The sequence below is a fragment of the Takifugu flavidus genome, chromosome 13, assembly GCF_003711565.1.
Source record: "Takifugu flavidus isolate HTHZ2018 chromosome 13, ASM371156v2, whole genome shotgun sequence".
In the NCBI taxonomy this organism is placed as follows: Eukaryota; Metazoa; Chordata; class Actinopteri; order Tetraodontiformes; family Tetraodontidae; genus Takifugu; species Takifugu flavidus.
In genome coordinates this window covers 4066187-4081114 of record NC_079532.1, presented here as the reverse complement: position 1 = coordinate 4081114, position 14928 = coordinate 4066187, and the positions used below count along the sequence as shown (strand labels likewise).

Genomic DNA, 14928 nt, shown 5'->3' with positions numbered 1-14928 from the left:
GTGATTGACTTTGCAGACTTTAATTGGGCAACTTTTAGTCTGTGTACACAGTTAAAGGCAAATAAATCAGCGCGCTCTCCTCCTCTTATTTTTTTAAGCTTGGAGACATAATATATTACTGCTGTGTTGCGTTGGCCGTGGGAACGATGCTTTAGGGCTCCAAGCCCAGTGACGTGTCCTTTAATGAGACACAGGCCTCACCAGCTGAAGAGATGCTGTTGTGTCAGGTTGATGTATGTCCTTCTGACAGAAAGTGCAATCAGCTGACTGTGTCCCCCAGGCGTCTCATACCCACGACGCCATCGCAGAAGCAGCGCAGCTCATGAAGGAGGCGGTGGATGACATCATGGTGACTTTGAACGAGGCGGCCAGCGAAGTGGGCCTGGTCGGTGGTATGGTGGAGTCCATCGCCGAGGCCATGGGCAGGGTGAGTAATGGTGTGTCTCTGTTTCAGGTTGTTAACGGGAGCAGATTACAGGTCAGGTAGAGATAGCTTATCGTTTTCGTCTGAAATGAGCGTTCAGAGATGCTGAAAGTGTCCTTGCCAGGGATTCTCATTAGCTGTGCAGTAGATAAGTTTTAAATCCACAGCCTACAGGGTGATGTAAGCTGTCACTTACGCTGCTATTTCAGTGATTTGGCAACGTTGTGACTCAGATCATTAAATTCAGCTGTGACGACAGCCTTTATGTTTTCATCTCATCCATCCATCCATCCATCCATCCATCCATCCCTCCCTCCCCTGCCTGTAAACCAGAAACCTCAGTTATGCTTTGATTGATTTCATGTATAAAACAAGAAAGTATGCAGTCAACCTCATTGTGACCCTGTATCTGATGCTGAAGTTTCCCTGATTATTCTGTCTAACAATCCTGGCTTTTAGGATTGTCGGTGTTTGATAATTTACTTGTAAATAGCTGACAATATCTTGTCCTTACTGGTTAAGTTGAATCACAGTTTATAGCTGACTACTGTGTAAAACTTCCACACACCTCTCATCCATCAGACCACTTCCTTTATATTAATGAGTGCTGACCATCTCCATCTATCACTATCTTTATACTCATTGTGTCTCTGCAAATATAAAATGTTCAAAGCAATTAAGGAAATGAACATTCTGCATGAAGGGCACAATATTAATCCATCAATCTGTAACACCAGTTCTTTTAAACTGTTTAAGACCATTATTTTTATAACTAAGAAAATTAAACAAGCCTGAAAAGCTTTTTATAATGATTTGCAAAATGAAAATGTCTTGTCGCCGTAGTAGTGAAAACACATACGTACGTGAATGATATGAGTTTGGTTGCTATTCCCAGGTGGACGAAGGAACACCCCCTGAACCGGAGGGCTCTTTTGTGGACTACCAGACCACCATGGTGAAGTTCTCAAAAGCCATCGCCATCACTGCACAGGAAATGGTGAGTGTCCCCTCTCTGTCTGTTTCCAGAAGAGCTCTAATCTAAAGTAACAACAGCAGTATCGGAGACGTGAACATGTCCATGCTGATGAGTTATGTCCTCTCTGCGACAGATGACTAAGTCAGTGACCTGCCCCGAAGAGCTCGGTGGCCTTGCCTCTCAGGTGACTGTGGACTACGTGCAGCTGGCCCATCAAGGACGCCTCGCTGCAGCCACTGCAGAGCCGGAGGAGGTGAGATGCCTGGCTCCACCCTACAGTATATAGATGCATTATTCAGAGTATAGATGTGTTACCCTGTTTGAATTAGACATTCTGAGATGACAACTCGGAACTGATTTAGTCCCTGAACAACAGTGTGTGAAAGATTGCGTTAATGAGCATACAGCTCATATCGGTACCTTCTATACCGCAGGCTGTTGAAAAAAGCCTTTGGGTTACCATGGTGACACTGTGCTTCTAATACTGTATAAGCCTGTAGGGATGCTTATGGTGAAGTACCACCCACCCGTGACTCTTAGGCTGGAAATTAAGGGTTAGTGCTTATAATCTCCGTCTGAGGGTGCTTGAAATTTTTGTCCACCCACTGGATGAGAGACGGCCCGGTTTGGGAACGTGATCGCGCAGTTAAGTGATGAGCTGTAAGGCGAGACCTGCTTGTGCTTTCAGGTTGGCTTTCAGATCAAGACCAGGGTACAAGAGCTGGGCCACGGCTGCATCTACATGGTCCAGAAAGCTGGAGCTCTGCAGCTCAGCCCCACGGACAGCTTCTCCAAGCGAGAGCTCATAGAGTGTGCCCGAGCCGTCATGGAGAAGGTACATCATGGAAACATGCCAGCAATAACTATTCAACATTTTAAAATGACTTTTTTAGTGCACATTTTTTGTGTGTCTTTATTTATTTATTTCAGATTTGGCTAGTATTTCAGATTTTGCATCATCTTTGCAGCAAGATCCACATTTCTGGTTTTAATAGTGTTTTTAATTGTTCTTTAATGTATTTTCTTTGAATTGAAATTTCCAACTGGTCTGAAAAGAGACAGATGGTCACTGTAACCTAACAGCTCGATGGGAGCAGCTTTGCTTTAAAATAAGAACTCCTGGCTATTTCTGCTGTCACCGTATTTCATCTCGGCCATTTCTTACCATTAGCATTTTTATAGAAATAAATTTCATGCATGGCTTAGTGCAGTTGCAATATACAACAACTTATATGAAGCAATTGAGGCTTCAGCTGGTTGCAACCCCAAGGTGTTCAAAGCCGTTCAGATGTGCATATTTTTGCACGACGATGTGGCTGACAGGGTTGCTTTGCATTTTAATTATTATTCATGAATGTTTATGTGCAGCGGTTAGCTTCAGCCTCACTTCTAAACTGTCGCAGATTCAAAAACTACATCTCACCTGGGCTTTTTTAGATCGCTGTTATTGTTTTTGATTATTGCACCGTCCGTGCAGGTAATGGGGGTTTGATCTCTTGACACTGTGCAGTTATTAATAATATTAATGTTTCCTTGCTGTTGCAGTGAGGAACCATGCTGCTCAGCAGCAGTATTTGACTCCAATCTGAGGCCAACTTTGAGTGCCGCTGATTCTGTGGACATTGTGTTTGATTCAAATACATGTGCTTTGGTTTTTTTTCTGTATTATATAGAGTTATTGGCACATTCTTCATGGAAATGTGTGATATGGAGGCACTAATTCCCGTGTTACAGTGTATTTCAGTGATATTTTCTTGCTCTCTGCGTCATTTACAAAGTATTTTGTACTGGAGCAGTTAAAGCATGCTGCCTGTTGCAGGTGTCTTTGGTGCTGTCGGCGCTGCAGGCCGGGAACAAAGGCACCCAAGCCTGCATCACAGCCGCCAGCGCTGTTTCTGGCATCATCGCTGACCTGGACACCACCATCATGTTTGCCTCGGCTGGAACGCTGAACCCCGAGAATGAAGACTCCTTCGCTGATCACAGGTGCAACAGAAGGGGCAACAGATTAACTGGTGTCATGGAACTGAACGCTCACACTGATGCAGAAGTCAAACCTCTCATTTTCAGTGGGAAACTGAAGGACACTGGGCATTTCAACATTCGTATTTTAATAAGCAAAACCTTTTGTGATTAACACCCATTGGTGTGGAATTCTTTCAGTAATGCCGTGTGTCCCGTCCCCCAGGGAGAGCATCTTGAAGACCGCCAAAGCCCTGGTTGAGGACACCAAGTTGCTGGTTGCTGGAGCCGCATCCAGCCAGGAGAAACTGGCCCAGGCTGCTCACTCCTCGGCCAAAACCATCACCCAGCTGACAGAGGTGGTCAAACTGGGAGCCACCAGCATGGGTTCTGAAGGCCCAGAGACACAGGTGATTAAAAAATAAGACTTTCCCCACCCGCCACAGGCTGTCACAGCTGTGTCCTTCACTTTCTCTCTTTGCTCAGTTATTAATTTTTAATTCAGCTGCACTCAAATTGAAGCTGCCACTATAAGCCTTTATTATTGTGTTATTATGTAATGCTAGTCATCTTCCTCTATCTCCATGCAGGTAGGCCTCTGCGTGTAATTGCCTTTTCATCTGATACATATTGTGTGTTGCCTTTTACCCTGCATGCATCCCTCTCTTTCTACCTTCTCCCAAGGCTAAGCTATCATAAAAAGGTGGGAGCGATAAGGGCTCCGGTGTTAAATCCTCACCCCAGGGTCCTGAAGATAAACCTGTACTCTGACCATTGTGTTTGCATTCACACCGGCTCTGTCTCCTCAGGTGGTTCTGATAAACGCGGTGCGGGACGTGGCCAAGGCCCTCGCTGAACTCATCGGCGCCACCAAATGTGCCGCTGGGAAGCCAGCCGACGACCCGTCCATGTATCAGCTGAAGAGCGCTGCCAAGGTATAGGAACAGAGGGACACAATGAGCGCTCACAGGGGGGAGCGACATGTGTTTCATTTTATTGTTTCTGTATTTCGATGTGTCAAGAACAAGATGGAGTGATGTAACGAATCCTATCAGCATCTGGAAAGCGCTCTGTTTTTGTGTTTTGCGTGTGATTAGATTCCACTTGACAATGTCTCATCCCTGACAGAGAGAGGTACTGAGAGAGCTCAGGGACATTTTGTCTCCCGGGTTCCTGCTCCTAGCCGTCAGAGGCTGATCAATATAAATCACATCCTAACAATTCAGTTTGTCACATTACCCATTTACACTCCACCACTCAAAACAAAATTTAGTCTCATTACATTTATTGCAGCCTGGTTCAAGGTCCAGAGTGTTAGCGCTTTGCTAGCATAATGAAATAAATTGTGAAACAATGAAGATGGAATTAGGGTTAATGAAACATAACAGAAAGATGGAAATGTGATTTCAATTTTTTTTTAAAGAAAGGGTTTTGAGAGTGAGAGTCTGACGCTGCAGTCAGTGTCAGACTCTCACTCTCAAAACCCTTTCTTTTTCTTCTATATGCAATTTTCTATTTTCTGTCTTGTGATTGAGGCAAAAGATGCATTTTCAATCAGTCATAAATGCTTTCTCACCTGCCAGCTGCTGTGGAATACAAATCAGAGCTGCGATTCATCGCTCCTCACTTGTTGCAGCTGCGGACGCTGTGTTTAGATCAGGCTTTCTAAGGCAGAGTCTTACATCTCTGCAGCAAATGTCCTGTCCTCATTTGTGTCATTTTCTCAAGGCTGACATCCCAGTCGGGACATGTGATCCTGTCTGTTGCGTGGGGTTTCACGTGTTCTTTTCATCTAAGTAGAATCAGGGCCACCCACAGTGACGGAAGGTTTTTGCTCATCTAACATATGGTCACAAAAGAGACCCCCTCAATCCCCTGGTGTTCCTGTCAGAGACCTCCATCCTAAACACTCTAAGGAAAACACGAATCCTTTTTCTGTAAATAAACTGTAATACCTTAAGTAAATCATCTGATTCAACAGTTTTAATTTTAATTAGACTAGCAAAACTTGCAACCAAAGCCAGGTCAGAAACAATTTTATTTTTCAGTTGTTTTTTCTTTTACGCAGTAAAGGAGGAAGAGCTCCCCCTTCTGGTTGGATTGTGAGTATCTTCATTTATTTTACAGGTAATGGTGACAAACGTAACGTCTCTTCTGAAAACGGTGAAGGCAGTGGAGGACGAAGCGACCCGTGGGACCAGGGCACTAGAGGCCACCATCGAGTGCATCAAGCAGGAGCTGACGGTAAGGGCGTCTCGCAGGCCTTCCTGCTAACCTGGCTCATACAGGGTCGGTGATATCTGTGTCTTTTATTCCCTGCAAAAAGAGGAGAGCTTTTTGTCCTTTTTTTCTTTTGTTATCTGGCCACATTCTTTCCTTCCTGCTTCCCTCTCAGGTCCTGGTGGTTTCTCACAGCTCTTATCAGTTTGTGAGTCACAGGTGCTGGCAGAGAGAGGGAGAAAGGCAGAACGATTCAAGAGTTTGCTTTTTTTAGCAATTTGATGCTAACCCTATCAGGGAGCACACCCAAGACAAAGACGAAGGTTAACCTCGAAATGCAGCAAAACCTACATTCAGCACAGTGTTCATTTTACCCAGCTTGCCATCCTCTCTAAATTGGCAATGCTCTGAAGATTTAGATACAAGGATCTTAAACACATCACCAACTGTGTTACATATCTGTGCATTCTGTGTTTGTCAAACTCTCGTCCCTACAGCTCTTTCAGTCCAAGGACGTCCCGGAGAAGTCCACCACACCTGAGGAGTTCACCCGAATGACCAAGGGCATCACCACAGCAACAGCCAAGGCGGTGGCTGCAGGGAACTCGGCTCAGCAGGAGGACGTGATCGCCACGGCCAACCTGAGCCGCAAAGCCATCTCTGATATGCTGGCTACCTGCAAGGTGTTAATCCTCATCATCCTGCCAGAACCGTCATGCAAACATCACCAGACTGCCAAAGAACGCAGCCTGCTGAGAGCAGATAGGACATTAGAGTCTCCACTGCTTTTATGCAGCTTCTCCTGCTGGTAGTGACTCCTGTTTCTGGGGCAATGTTGCAAAGTCAGACCAATTAACATGACCTTCAACGGAAATGTCTCTTCAATATTATTAAGAAAAACTAAAATCTGTAGCACGGGTTAGAGCGATTTCATTTATCTTTTAACATCAAGGATGTGAGTTGTGACTGAGACTACTGATATGACATTAACACCGGTCCAGAATTGATTTTGGTCAATTTCACTTCATTTTCAGCAAGCTGCTTTCCACCCAGAAGTGAGTGAGGAACTGAGGAGCAAGGCCCTGCAGTACAGCTCTGAGTGCACCACTGGATACATCAACCTTCTGGAACAAGTCCTGCAGGTCAGAATTCAGCCACGTTTCCTGTAGTGAATTGCTGCAACAGGACAGAATCCGGAATCCTGGGAAATCTTGTAATTATAAGATCTAATGCTATAATGATTCCTCTGCTACTTAAAAAAATCAGTTCCAGTCTGGCATTGCTTGTTTTTACTGTTGTGTTGTTTAAATTCAAATAAATGCAGCAATCATTAGTAAAAGTAGTTGGAATGTTTCCCTGGAGGATGTGAAAACAAGTCGCCCACCTCTAAAGTTATTTTTATTAGCACATAAATCAACAAATTAATCAGTAAATATTGTTTTTCATTAAAAGCCAATTGTCTGCGTTCTGTTCAATGGCTACGACGATGTGTCGACATGTGTGAGGGGCTAATTCGTGTCAATTGCTCCCGATAATTATTTTGGTTTATATCGTGTCGGTTCCGTCAGGATGAAACCTGCTATGTTGTCTCTCAGCAAGCTGAGCGACCACAAAAGCACAATCAAGTAAACATGAACAAACTCACCTACAGAACGTCCTGTTGCCCGACCATTAAGCATTTGTTTGCTCGCCCTTGTGGAACAGATTTTGACATCTTTTAATGACAGCCACTGTAAAAATAAAGTTTTAAATTGTTTTCACCCATAAAAGCCAGATGCCTTTAGCAATACTGAACGTGATAGAAACAGTCGAGGTGACCTTGAATCACTGAAAGATCAAAAGGAGTTTTAATTACTTTTTACGAGTCAGTTTTTAGATTTAGCTGATTTGCTGTACATGATGCGGCAAAAGAGCAAAGCCAAGCCATTGGACGTGTGTGTGTGTGTGTGTGTGTGTGTGTGTGTGTGTGTGTGTGTGTGATCACAGGTCTTGCAGAAGCCCACAGCCGAGCAGAAGCAGCAGCTGGCTGTACATTCGAAGCATGTGGCAGCTTGTGTGACAGAGCTCATTCAGACTGCTGAGGCCATGAAGGGTGAGAGAGGCCACACACACACAGACACACACACACGCACACACAGCTGACATGCACTATCACACATTCTTATACTATATACAAGTGAAAATTCCCATCTTTGAGTTGCCGGGGTTATTTGTGGGCTGGTGAACACGCGTGTATGTTGTGTGTCCATAGTATGTGTTTATGTTGGCCTGTCGTATTGTAAGGAGTGTATATCCTGTGTGAAAGTGGCAGCTTATTTAATATTTAACATATTATGGATCCTGTATCTTGGTGGTGGAGGTGGTGGGGAGTGCCTACCTCTTAAGATAGTGCAGGATGTGCAGGAAAAGCTGTGTGGGTTTACTTTTGGGAAAAAAGGAGTCAGGAAAAAGAAGAAGGATATACCGGTAGTTTCCCTTTGCTGTCTTGCACTCTGTAGATGGGCTCTGGTCCAGACTGAACATAAAGATGAGTGTGTACTCTGAGCTATTGATTCGTTCATGCTCAGAAATCCACTTCTTTTTAACCTCAGCTGGCCTCAATATGCAGTCTTTACTGTTTATGTTTTGGCATCTTTAGGACCAAAATGAGAATGCTTCAGTTGCAGAATCCAACCTGACATGAAGGATTTTTTTGAACAGCAACCAATTCAATTTCATAAAATGTATAAAAAAAAAAAAAAAAAGCTGTGATGGGATTGTGGAGATGCTGCAGATTAGTCAGTCTAATCCTCTTCGCTGGAAAATAAGTATAGTAGAGGGGAGCCGCCGGCATGTCCACAATAAAGACAGGTCAATTCTGTAATCATACTACCGTGCAAATCGTGCCAAATTAAGCTCCAAAGGACGCTAATGACACCAGGATACCGCAAAGTGTTCTCCAGAAGAGGCTCTGGCTGCTGCCTCTGACAGGAGTAATAGATTGTGTTTGGTAGGAATTAGATTTCAGGGTACAGCCCAAGACCCAGTGGGGCTATCCACTTCACCTCTCTAATGTCCCGTGTGCTCTCTCCCTCCCTCCCTCTCTCCCTCTCTCCCTTGCTCTGTCCCTCCCTCTCCCCCTGTCTCTCACTGCTGCCTCAGATGGAGGTAAGTGGGATGCGGTGTGTTTTGTTTCTCCAGATCACTTTCATGGAGTCAGGAGGGGGCGAGGGATTCGGCGGCTATGGTGTGGGTGTGGGGGTGCGGAACAGATTTCCCCAGAGCTCAGCGTAATCTTCGAGAACATTGTTCCATCTGCCTCACCAAGCTGTTCTCCAACAGCTCTGTTTTATGGGCACTTAAAAACACATAAAAGCACAATGATCCATCAAACGCACGTTTCTTCCACCTTTTGGTTTATTTAACCGTGAGGCACTGCCGTCTCTGTTTTGACAACATTTCGGCGCGTTGAGTTAAGGGGATGTTTTAAACCTCAGCGTTGCATGATGGGAATTAGCATGAAAACAAAATGGCTGGATGATGTTCCGGTTATCGTCAGAGCAGCAACAGGGTCGGTCTCGTGGCGTGCTAAGATGTGAGAAGTAACGTGCAGACGTGCGATCTTCCCGTTCAGGGTCGGAGTGCGTGGATCCCCAGGACCCCACTGTGATCGCAGAGACGGAGCTCCTGGGAGCAGCAACGTCCATCGAGGCTGCCGCCAAAAAATTAGAGCAGCTGAAACCCAGAGCCAAGCCTAAGGTAGACGTGCCCTTCACACACACACACCCGCGCGCGCACGTGCACACACATACACGCACATTAATCTGGCGAACCGACATGAGCCAATGTCAGGAAAAGGGTGAAGCCGGCTGTCACCCTTTTCACCCATTCTTGCTGCTTTCTCAAAGTCGTTAAAGGAGAGAAAGAGGCGTCTTCTTTACACATGCTGTAATGACTCAGGCTGCTAATCCAGAGCCTGAGTCTTGGAAAAGTTTCTTCAAAGGCACCTCGGGACATTATTTTGATTTGTGTTGCCAGGAGACACAATCACACAGCCGGCTCATCAGGCTTGTGCTGGAAAGAGTTCAAATGTGCGATGAACTGCTGTAACCTTTTTCCAGAGCAGAGGGCCTCAGTCTTATTGGACATGTTTCCTTTGTCTCGCTAAAGAAAGAGACGCCTTTTCAACCTATTCACGTATTTATGCGAGAACATGGACATACTGAATCTTTAATGAAATTACATCCATGTTGCATGATTGTGTGTCTTTCCTCGTCTCTGGAGACCGGATAGCTCGATCCTAGTCCTCCTCTTCCTCCTGTGTCCATAGTGCTTTTACCCTTTTCTACGCCTCTTCCCGTCTATAAAGCGACTGTCTCGTACCCCCGTTTTAATAATTCTCTGTCTCATACTGTAATTCCACATGTTTATGAAAGAGGATTAGTGAGAGGAAGGCTTTTCCTCCTTTAGGTGTTAGTGTCTCCCTCTGGTGACTCAATAAAGGAATGCTTTTTTAGTGTTTAAATACATGAAAAAAAATCTTCGTCTAAAAAGAAGAGGAAAAACTTATGAACAATTACTCGTGAGGGCTATAAAAGTACCGCACTTGAACTCCCCATATATGAATAAGTAAAATAGTAAAACATCATTTTTGTTTGTCTAAATCACTGTTTTCTCCTCTTCCTTCCCTTTTAATCCCTCTCCTCTCTCCTCCCTCATTTGTCCCTCCGTCCTAGAGGAGGTTGAGGGCTCACCCAGCATGCCTGTCCCCCCCCTGCCTCCGTCCCCCTGTCCCCTCTGAGCCGTTGTAGAACTGGAAGCCTTCTCTGCAGGGCTCTGTCTGATATGTTTGATATATTAGGTTGTTATTCAGTCCAACTATATATCAAACATATTCCTACAGTGTCCCGCTCTGTCTCCAGCCACGTGTGCCTTATGTGTTTATGGAGGTCGATCACATACAGACTGTTTGTTTCATTTTTTAAATCGGTGCATTGTGATGATCATAATAGCATTTTTAGCCTCAGTCTTTTAGCCCGAGGTCTTGCATCTACATACAACTTTTGTGAGTGGAAACTATTAAACCTTAATTAGATGGATTAAGATAATTTGGAACATCATGCCCAAGGCCTGCACAGTGATTACCATTAAAGATATTAAGTCGGGCGCCATTACTAAAGAGATAGTAATTTTAATTTTCCAAGTGTAGATTTCTAAAAAGTTGATTATATGTGTGTTGTTGAGGGTTTCAGTCCCAATAATGATGCGCTCCATTATTTTGCATCTGAACTCACGTGCGTTTTTCTTTTCAGCAGGCTGATGAGACGCTGGATTTCGAGGAGCAGATCTTAGAGGCGGCCAAGTCCATCGCCGCGGCGACGAGCGCCCTCGTCAAATCTGCGTCGGCTGCTCAGAGAGAGCTGGTGGCCCAAGGCAAAGTCGGTCGACACGGCTGCTCCTACAATTAAAATTCTAATTATAAAGGAACATAAACGTCTTTCTCATGTCTGTTCCAGGTGGGCTCCAGTTTATCCAATGCAGAGGACGATGGACAGTGGTCTCAGGGTCTCATATCAGCTGTAAGATCCTTCATATTATTGTTTGGTTGCAGATTAATAGAACTGGTGTGATGATGTTGGTCTCCACAGGCGCGTATGGTAGCAGCAGCCACCAGTAACCTGTGCGAGGCAGCGAACGCCTCAGTGCAGGGCCACGCCAGCGAGGAGAAGCTCATCTGCTCCGCCAAACAGGTCGCGGCCTCCACCGCTCAGCTGCTGGTGGCCTGTAAGGTGAGGGCCAGCCACGATTCTGAGGCCATGAGGAGACTACAGGTGATGCAGAAACATGGTTTTGGTGCACTTGTCCAAGGGCGTGGCACACGCTAACTTTGACATGATGCGTTTAAAGGCTGCCGGAAACGCGGTGAAGCGGGCCTCAGACAACCTGGTGAGGGCGGCTCAGAAAGCAGCCTTTGACAAGAATGAAGATGACAGCGTAGTGGTGAAGACCAAGTTTGTTGGAGGCATTGCTCAGGTGAGGCGACTTCACTGGGAATTCTGAACTTCCCCTAAAGCTGTTTTTACTCTTTGGAGGAATGTTTTCACGTCGTCCTAAACAACCAAAAAAAAAAAAAAGCCAATCCTGATGTTGCTTTGCTGCTGTGCTGATGCACTGTGGATAAACACTCTAGGAGCTTTAACACACCCAAGGATACAAAACATCTCATGAGGATTTAAAACCCCGTTTTTTATTGCTCCCAAAAAGTAAAGAGGAGAGTGTCTTATTTTCAAAACTCCAGGGAGCAACAGGAAGCTCCACTCCTCTTCCACAGTGATTGATTTCCTGTCTCTGCCGGTGCACCCCAGCTACAAGCAACAAGGGGAGGTGGAGTAATAATGGAAAGATGATGAAAGTTCTGCTTCATAGAGTAGAATCACAAGAAAAAAATCACACATAAACTGGAAAACATCCAAATCACACTGTAGAGTAGACTGATGTGTGTCTGTAGTTTGTTTGTTTTTGTCTAAAACTTCCCTCAGTAGTAATGGGATTAGGGTGACTTGGCAGCACAGTTTGTCAGCTGTTCCTCTACTTCTCTGCTAGATCATCGCAGCCCAGGAGGAAATGCTGAGGAAGGAGCGCGAGCTGGAGGAAGCGCGGAAGAAGTTAGCCCAGATTCGGCAGCAGCAGTACAAGTTCCTGCCCAGCGAGCTGAGGGAGGACGAAGGCTAACGGGCTGAGCCAACGTGCCAATTCCGCCATCTGGAGCAAACTGAAGTACGACTGGCTGCTTTCTCATATAACCAAGGATTATTACAGCACTTGAAACAGGCCTGTTTGCTGAAAAAACAAGTGCCTGTTCTCTGTAGTTTATTAGTGTACGTGTGTGTGGGTGTGTGTGGGTGTGTGTTTCAGTGACTGGCTTTAACAGAGGTCTGTATGAAGTGTGCACACATGCTATTGTAAGCAAATGAAGACAGTATGTTAACGTTTTATGTTATGTCTCATTGCTTTCTGTTTTTTTTTTTTCCATTACCGACTGTTACAATCATCAATCAAAGATCCTCTCTAAAACGTGAATGTCCTTTAATCATTGAAGGTTTGAAGGTTTGTTGTAAAGATGCAGAGCAAATGTATCCGTCTGGGCTGGCTCATTCCACCACCGGCTTGCATGCATCATGCTGACACATATCGAGGAAGCTACGCACCAATAGGGCACTTGTGTTTTAATAAGGGTTATGTGAAAACGGGGTGTGCTTTTAAACTAGTCAATCACTAGAGAGCTGTAGTTCCTTATAAACTGCATTACTCAGCTAAATGCCAAACAGTAACCATCACAAGTATGATGCTAACCGACCAACACTAAAGCTATGAAAATATTTATTCTCCACTATTCTGACATCAGTCTTAAAGAGCGGACTGGTGTAATCTGTGTTATTCAGAGAATCTGGACTCTACGTGACCAAATATATCCTGCTGCTTATACATGTCACTTCCTGTAAGCGTCACGTCTCCCCTTACATACACAGAGCTGTGTAAGGAATATATGTTTACATTATTTATCACGCTTGTTCTCTCTTGTCGTCCTGCGTTAATTCCTCTCCCATTAACACGAACCAGATTTTGCTTAATGACCCCCCCTCCCCCCAGGGTTGCACCATTATTAAGAAATGTGATACGGCTCTAAATGGCGTAAAGCCACTTAGCTACACTGTTCAGGCAGAATGTGTGACGAGGCAGCACTGTGGTGCTGCAGACACGCCCTGGCCTGCATCTCCTGTAAACAGGATGTTTACATCACCTTGGTTTACATGTGTTTTTATTGGATGTTTTTAGAAAATTGTGCTGGAAATGTTTTTTCGGCTAATTGAAATAAAGGACAAAATTATAGCAGTTCGCTCTTTGGTGTTGGCCCCCGCCTGCTCGCCCGCCATTGCCTCGTCACGTGCAAAATTAAACCGTACAGCAATACGTCACGCCCAGATTAACCTCAGAGGATGGCGGTGAGACGCTGCACTGATAGTGGTTGTTAAAATAAGGTTGTGTGCAATCACATTTGGCTCTGGACTCTTGAATGAAATGAACATTTTATGCACTGTCGTTCCTCAAAGGAGTACGCACTGAAGAGAGCAATTAAAAGCATTCATTGTGCTAAATGTTGGCTGTCGTTTAGACCGGAAGGAAATAGAATTATTCTGATAGGAAAAGTTTTTTTTTTCCTTTATTGATTTAATATAAATGATATTGAAGGTTTAAAGCAGGACAGCTCCATCTGTCCAGCCTGCCAGTATCAGGACTGCATTGTGTACTAGTGCCTTACTTGAGTCTGCCCAGCGAGCAGCTAACGATCGGGCTTGGCAGTGGGAGCCTGAGCCTCGTCCTCTCTGGATCAGAACATTATTATGCCAGTCTAATCCCCCATCAGGGTCGTAATAAACTCTCATCTAGTGCTCTGCCATACGATCCAATGCCTTGGCTGGTGACCCACTTGCCTGCAATGTCACAATGCTGATAGAAAAAGGGCATCTGTGGATACCTGAAGACTGCGAGACCATATCGGTAGGCTAGATATTGGACTGCATTCCATGAGAATGTGGCAATTTTGTGTTTGAAGTTGAGAAAGTGTTGAAATCATGATGCCAAATTCCTCTTGGAAACTGAATAACTCCCTTGTTTCATTGTCAAATCATTATGTTGGTTTTTTTTCTTATTAAATGTAAGAATTACCCTAAAATATGTTGTCTGATTTGTGCGAGTGTTGCCAGAAGCAGAAAATAAAGTTACTAGCTTTGTTATGACTAGATGTTGTGACTGTGTTAGTTTTATGATTCTATGCTGTGTGTATAATATTTATCTGGTCACAAAAATATTTTTTGTATTCACCAAAATAAATAAAGTGTTTTAAACAACCAGCATGTCGTTCAGATTATTTTATTTATTTATTGGAATCGGGGGGTCGCCATACCACATTCGCGCCAGCAGGTGGCAGTATTTCTCTTCATTCAGGAAATGATTGGAGTACCGGTACAGTAAATTCTGGTTCAAGGAAGTCCATCACACCAAATATGGAAACAGAGGATGGGATTTCATTAACTCAAGGCAAACCTTGAAGAATGTCCCATTTTAGTTATTTTGTTTCAATTAAACTGAGGACTGTTTAATATTATTGGTCTGTCTCTGCTTAACATACATTTTGAGCATCTTAGCATGTGAGAAAGTGCATAGTGTTAATAGTGGTCAGCACGAAACAACTAGCATTCCTAATGATCACCATATTTGGCTGTTTGGAGTGTTTTGGTCTCATGCGAGGTCAGGCCACACAAGAGAGGGGAAACTAAAGCCATGTGTTTAACTGGGAGAGTCTGCA

General features: G+C 44.5%; 1 protein-coding gene across 6 annotated transcripts in view; it reads left to right on the top strand.

Moving 5' to 3' along the window:
• Positions 1–14473, top strand: part of tln2b (talin 2b) — a 57509-nt gene extending 43036 nt beyond the window's left edge. For 3 of the 6 annotated variants that reach the window (XM_057051775.1, XM_057051771.1, XM_057051772.1), the window contains exons 41-58: positions 281–427; positions 1320–1421; positions 1534–1653; positions 2089–2235; positions 3220–3386; positions 3589–3772; positions 4172–4297; positions 5490–5606; positions 6080–6265; positions 6617–6724; positions 7569–7674; positions 8724–8729; positions 9196–9320; positions 10874–10999; positions 11078–11140; positions 11210–11392; positions 11469–11594; positions 12165–14473. In XM_057051775.1, the coding sequence (XP_056907755.1) occupies positions 281–427; positions 1320–1421; positions 1534–1653; positions 2089–2235; positions 3220–3386; positions 3589–3772; positions 4172–4297; positions 5490–5606; positions 6080–6265; positions 6617–6724; positions 7569–7674; positions 8724–8729; positions 9196–9320; positions 10874–10999; positions 11078–11140; positions 11210–11392; positions 11469–11594; positions 12165–12293 (2268 nt within the window). In that variant the 3' untranslated portion in view covers positions 12294–14473. The remainder of the gene's footprint in view (positions 1–280; positions 428–1319; positions 1422–1533; positions 1654–2088; positions 2236–3219; positions 3387–3588; positions 3773–4171; positions 4298–5489; positions 5607–6079; positions 6266–6616; positions 6725–7568; positions 7675–8723; positions 8730–9195; positions 9321–10873; positions 11000–11077; positions 11141–11209; positions 11393–11468; positions 11595–12164) is intronic. The other 3 variants (XM_057051776.1, XM_057051773.1, XM_057051774.1) reach the window with 2 other exon arrangements.
• Positions 14474–14928: the final 455 nt, after the last annotated feature.